The sequence below is a fragment of the Neophocaena asiaeorientalis genome, unplaced genomic scaffold (assembly GCF_003031525.2).
Source record: "Neophocaena asiaeorientalis asiaeorientalis breed wild unplaced genomic scaffold, Neophocaena_asiaeorientalis_V1.1 scaffold342, whole genome shotgun sequence".
Classification (NCBI taxonomy): Eukaryota; Metazoa; Chordata; class Mammalia; order Artiodactyla; family Phocoenidae; genus Neophocaena; species Neophocaena asiaeorientalis.
Genome location: NW_020174037.1, coordinates 2,811,683 through 2,817,824, shown reverse-complemented (window position 1 = coordinate 2,817,824; position 6,142 = coordinate 2,811,683). Strand labels below are relative to the sequence as shown.

At 38.2% G+C, this 6,142-nt stretch overlaps 1 protein-coding gene across 1 annotated transcript in view; it reads right to left on the bottom strand.

Moving 5' to 3' along the window:
- Positions 1 to 5,436: 5,436 nt before the first annotated feature.
- Positions 5,437 to 6,142, bottom strand: part of ZNF462 (zinc finger protein 462) — a 141,821-nt gene continuing 141,115 nt past the window's right edge. The window contains exon 14 of the mRNA XM_024753684.1: positions 5,437 to 6,109. Coding sequence (XP_024609452.1) covers positions 5,902 to 6,109 — 208 coding nt within the window. The 3' untranslated portion in view covers positions 5,437 to 5,901. The remainder of the gene's footprint in view (positions 6,110 to 6,142) is intronic.

Below are 6,142 nucleotides of genomic sequence, written 5' to 3'. Positions count from 1 at the left end.
AAGGAAAGAGCACATCCTGTAGTAATTTTTGTTATGCTTCGGGCTGAAGACTCACTAAATGTATATGAGTAACCAATTTCTCCTATGCCTCCCTAAAACAAATGTGTGCTTTTAGACACAGAAGACATACTCAGTCAAGGCTGCCTTTCCCCAGAGTTGCCAGCAGCAACCCAGAGGTGGGGGCAAAGCCTTCACAACAGGAGCCTGACGGTCCAGCAAGCCCCAGCATCTTCAGGGGTAGTCACTTCTCCCACGTTGCATCTGTCCTCACCATTCGTGAGCTCTTGGAAGACAAGGGCCATGTCTGTTTGGTTTGTTGTTACTCGGTGGCTAGCACCAAACATTTGCTCAAAAATATTGGTGACGTGCGTGGGGGATGGGGCCGGCATCCTGTGCTTTCTAAATAGAGGGTTTCTATCTCCCCTTCTGTTTCCAAGGAAACACTTCTGTAAGTTCCTGGTTGTGGTAGAGGTTGCCAGCTTTTGAGTCCTTCCTGGGCACATTGGTAGACTAGACCACACACTTTCCAGCCCCTTGTGGGTTGGTGGGATTGTATGACCAGGTCTAGCTCATGAAGCAAGACTCGAAGTGACGTGTGCTACTTCCTGGATGAGGCCTTTGAGTGGGTAGATCACCTCCAAGCTCTCAGCAGTGACCCTAGGATTCATGTGTTAAGATGACAGCAACGTCAGATGGAGGAGCTTGGATTCCTGAGCCAATAGATGAAAGGGCATTCCCACTGACCCTCACTGCCAATCTGTGGAAGAATTAAACCTCTATGGTGCTAAGGAGCTGCCTTGTTGCAGCGCCTACCATGACTAATTTATCAGTATATTCTACTTCCTCTACATAAAACCAAGTGGGAGTATGGATTAGACATGAACTCAATAAAAACACTGTTCATTAAATATTTGATGGAGGCCATGAGAGAGGAATAGCTATGTTTTATAATGGACAAGTCGATTACATCACTTTCCTTTAGGAAAACACACAGAAGAAACTTCTTAACCTGCAGTTCTAGAAAAGGTGGAATGTCTCCTGAACATTCAATAATAAAAAGTTACTAAGAATGTGATTCTTGATTGAGCCGTTGTTTTGCCATGCCTCCCAGCAAGCTCAGAGCCAAGTATGTAGCTTATGCATGGTCTCATGGAATGCATTTTTGCCAGTTCTCTACTATGATTTTGCTATTCAGTCATTTTCCCTTTAGGTCTTGATTTACCTCATTTTGTTTGCTCTAATTGTGTTTTATACACTCTGTAAGTCTCTTAATATCTTTCTTTTGTGAAGGAGATAAAAACAAGGAAGTGTGAGAATCAAATTTTTAGAATGGGCTCTGGATGTAAGCCATTCTTAACACTGGTGAAGGCAGACAGTATAAATCGGCTTTGAGTTTAAAAATCAGTGCTGTAATTACAGTCCAGTAAAGATGTTAAAAAAATTATTTTGAAATGATTAGATTATGGGTTGGCAGAAATTGAATATTCGAATGCAATAAGTTTAACTGGTTACATGGTAATTTTGATTTGAGCTAGCTTCTGACAGTAATACTTGCCTGGTCAAATAATTTTAAAAAGCTAAAGTAGTTTGAATTCATCACTAAAAAGATCATATTAAAAGACAAAAAAATCCTTTTTGACCCACCTCCTAGAGAAATAGAAATAAAAACAAAAATAAACAAATGGGACCTAATGAAACTTCAAAGCTTTTGCACAGCAAGGGAAACCATAAACAAGACAAAAAGACAACCCTCAGAATGGGAGAAAATATTTGCAAATGAAGCAACTGACAAAGGATTAATCTCCAAAATATACAAGCAGCTCATGTAGCTCAATATCAAAAAAACAAACAACCCAATCCAAAAATGGATGGAAGACGTAAATAGACATCTCTCCAAAGAAGATATACAGATGGCCAACAAACACATGAAAGGATGCTCAACATCAGTAATCGTTAGAGAAATGCAAATCAAAACTACAGTGAGGTATCACCTCACACCGGTCAAAATGGCCATCATCAAAATATCTACAAACGATAAATACTGGAGCGGGTGTGGACAAAAGGGAACCCTCTTGCACTGTTGGTGGGAATGTAAACTGATACAGCCACTATGGAGAACAGTATGGAGGTTCCTTAAAAAACTAAAAATAGAATTACCATATGACCCGGCAATCCCACTACTGGGCATATACCCAGACAAAACCATAATTCAAAAAGAGTCATGTACCACAATGTTCATTGCAGCACTGTTTACAATAGCCAGGACATGGAAGCAACCTAAGTGTCCATTGACAGATGAACGGATAAAGAAGATGTGGCACATATATACAATGGAATATTACTCAGCCATAAAAAGGAATGAAACTGAGTTATTTGTAGTGAGGTGGATGGACCTAGAGACTGTCATACAGAGTGAAGTAAGTCAGAAAGAGAAAAACAAATACCGTATGCTAACACATATATATAGAATCTAGAAAAAAAAAAATGGCACGAAGAACCTAGTGGCAGGACAGGAATAAGACGCAGACGTGGAGAATGGACTTGAGGATATGGGGAGGGGTAAGGGTAAGCTGGGATGAAGTGAGAGAGAGGCATGGACATATATACACTACCAAACGTAAAATAGCTAGTGGGAAGCAGCCGCACAGCACAGAGAGATCAGCTCGGTGCTTTGTGACCATCTAGAGGGGTGGGATAGGGGGGGTGGGAGGGAGGGAGATGCCAGAGGGAAGAGATATGGGAACATATGTATAACTGATAACAAAGCAGAACACACCACTGTAAAGCAATTATACTCCAATAAAGATGTTTAAAAAAAAAAAGACAAAAAAAATCAGTGCTGTTGATTTTAATTTACCCCTCTTCCAGGTTTCATGACGATTAATCTTCCCTTTGATTTGTAACAGGGCAGCTCAAAGAACAGGTTAATGATGAGAATTACCGGGGCAGGGTGCGTAGTAAGATAGTCTGTGGCAGTGGCTGTGACTTGCAGTTAGAGGAAAATAACTGCTCACGGGTTCAGGGTCCCCAGATGATGTTCAGTCACTGGCATTTCCTCCTTCTGAGGCTTCACACACCACTTTAACATTTTTGATGGAAAACATTCATTCCCTCCATAAAATTCCCCCCAGTTGGTTATAAACAGCTGATGGAGAAATATTAACATTTTAAAATTCCAGCTCACACCTCACCTTAAATTTACCTTTGCTTTTCGTAACGGTTTAGATTTAATGGCTTGAAATATCCCTCATGTACATGCACTGAAAGGCAATGCTATATAATTTCTACATTTCATATCTGTAAATGATTTACAACAGATGCACATAGACACATGTGAAAAAAATTCTTTATTAATTTCTCACATTTCATTACAAAATGTATGTTGCAAACAACTTTGAATAACCTACTTGTGTGTTTTTTGTTGTTTTTTAAACCCCTTGGCTTCAAGAACTCAGGATCTCCCGATCTTTTATCAAGTACTGGGAAATACTGATTTTATTGGAGTCAATAGGTTATCATTTTGCTATTTATTTTCTTCTCTCAAGCTCTGAAAAAAAATGTCCTCTGTATAAATTAAACAAAAAAAGTTGTAAATTCTATGTCATTACAGTCAACAGAATTATAATAATGCATCCAAAATGTGCGGCCACAAAATATCAGGTATATGTTTGAAAAAAGAAAAAAAAAATGACATTCTAGCCTTGTTAAAAGGATAATGGTCCCATATTTTTATTAACAGGTTAGCAAAACAAAATCCAATGGATTACAATATTTACATGTTATTTGAAAAATAAAGTAGTGATAAAAGCATGTCACAAATATTTTCTTTTTTTTTTCTTTTTTTCTTTCTTTTTTTTCTTTTTTTTTTTTTTTTTTTTTTTTTTTGTTTGTTTTTTGGTAACCATTACAAACACCCAATCCAGGTATGGAACTGTTTAGTACATTTGAAATGAGGCCAATTAAAAACAAATATGGACACAAAATGAATCTTTGTCTAGATAGTTCACACTTTCCCTTTTTCTGGTTTCCACATGATGGCCCCCATCCCTAAAAAAGAAAAATTAAATTAAAACAAACGCCCTACAAATAAAAATTCTTAACAGCAAGAAAGTAAAAGAACATGCTTTTCAAGTAAGCACTTATTCCACAAATGCAATATCTTTCCATGGATTTTATTTGAAGCTGTGTGGGACACTGTCATCTCAGCAATTCCCCTTCCCTTTCTCCCCCCCTCCCCCAACCCTTCCAAGTTAAAAAAAAAAAAAACAAAACATGAAAACCAAAGGACTCACACACATACACACACATGCTCACGCACACATCCAAGCTCACACGCACACAGGCTTCTAAAACCTAAGATTCAAGGAAAGTTCTACTTTTTGGAACGAAACCCTTTGTTCACAATCAGAACGTATTATAAATGTAGACTTAGATTTAGTCTAAGCTGCTCCCTCCTGAAAAAGCTAATATGGGGAAACAGAGCAGCTGGCAGCTAGATTAAAGAAAAAAAAAAAGTAGTTCTCCAGGCTCCTTGTAGGATATAAGTATTTCGTGAACACTCTCACCAAAGGGATGGGATTTGAGCACATCCCCTTGTCCCGCAAAGTAAATGAGAATCCCCCCACCCCCAAAAAAACACAATGCAAACAAAAACAGAACACAGATTTAAAATCACACACAAAAGCCAGCCCATCCTAACAGAAATTATTTGTGTGAGACAGATAATGTGTAAAATTTGACAGCAACAAAAGGGTGAAGAGGACTTCCTCGTCTGGCCCACAAGCTGCATAGCTGTGCCGAAAAGTTTGGTTCTTTAGTTAAATTAAAAAAAAAAAAAAAAAAAAGTTCTTTGTTATTTCCATGTTTAAAATAAAAACGTTCCTATTCACGAAAAACTAAATCTCCCTTTCCCCCAAATCAAAACAACAATAACACACACACAAAAAACAATTTATATGAAAAACTGAATTGTGCTGTGTTTGTAACACTCAAACTGACAGAAGATAAACGTGTGGCAAACAAAACTCCACAGTCGCCTTAAAATTAGCTCACACGAAATCTACCAATTCTAAATTATAGTTGAACACTAAAAAACAGCTTACCTGGAATAAAGGATAATTCACAAACATTTGTCTAATAATTAAAGTCTGTTTCTTTTTTTTGTTTTGTTTTTTACTAAAATAATTAAAAAAATCACAGTATTTTAAGAAATAAAACCCACGTGGGGATTTTAAGCACAATTTGTGTTCCTTTCTTTAAAACTCTTTTTTTTTTTCTCCATTCACCATCTTGCCCAGCAGTTCTCTCTACATTTAACCACAATGACGACAGGTAGTACTGACAAATGCAGAGAATTCCCTTGGTTAAGTTTGAGGTACTAGGAAACAGGTGACTGTTTTAGGCAAAGCAGTTTTTTTGTTTTGTTTTTTGTTTTTTTGTTTGTTTTTTCCCAAAGCGGCTGCAGTTAGGTCTTGAAAAAGCTTAACGTATTAAAACTAGAAAAACGCACCAAAAGTTGTGCGTCAAAAAGTTGTTCCCCTAAGAGAAGTCTTCTACTGTCACGGAGCTTCTGTTTCCACATACTGTCCGAGACCACCATAGCGCACACATGTGCAAGGGAGGTGCTTCGTATTCCGCAACAACTGAAACTTCCACGATGAAGATCCAGAAGGAAAGATGTAGTGATGGAAAAGGAGCCACATATTCCAACCATTTAAATAACTTTAATTTACATACTCACTCACACAGGTACCAGTGCTTTGAAAATAGATTGTTCAGTCCTAAAAAGCAGCTTTGTTCTGTCTTCTCTTTTCTGTCCCCCCCCTTCTCAGCCCAAGCTGGCCCTCCCACTTTTTTTCATCACGGTTCAAGTAAGAGGTGATTAAGAATTTCACCAAACGCTTATTCTTTTTTGGCCTCTGCATTCTCCAGGAGAGATTTGTCAGCAGCTACTACACAGATGGCTACTGGTTCATTCTTTAGGGAAAAGTCTATCCCGATTGCTTCGTCATCTTCCTTTTCCTCTATAGAGGGCACCTGAATACTGTCCTCCATGCTATCTTTCAGGTGGATTTCTTCTTGGCTCACCAGCTTGGTGTCATTCAACGCCCTGGAAAAACATTCATGGTAGTGAAGGGTGACA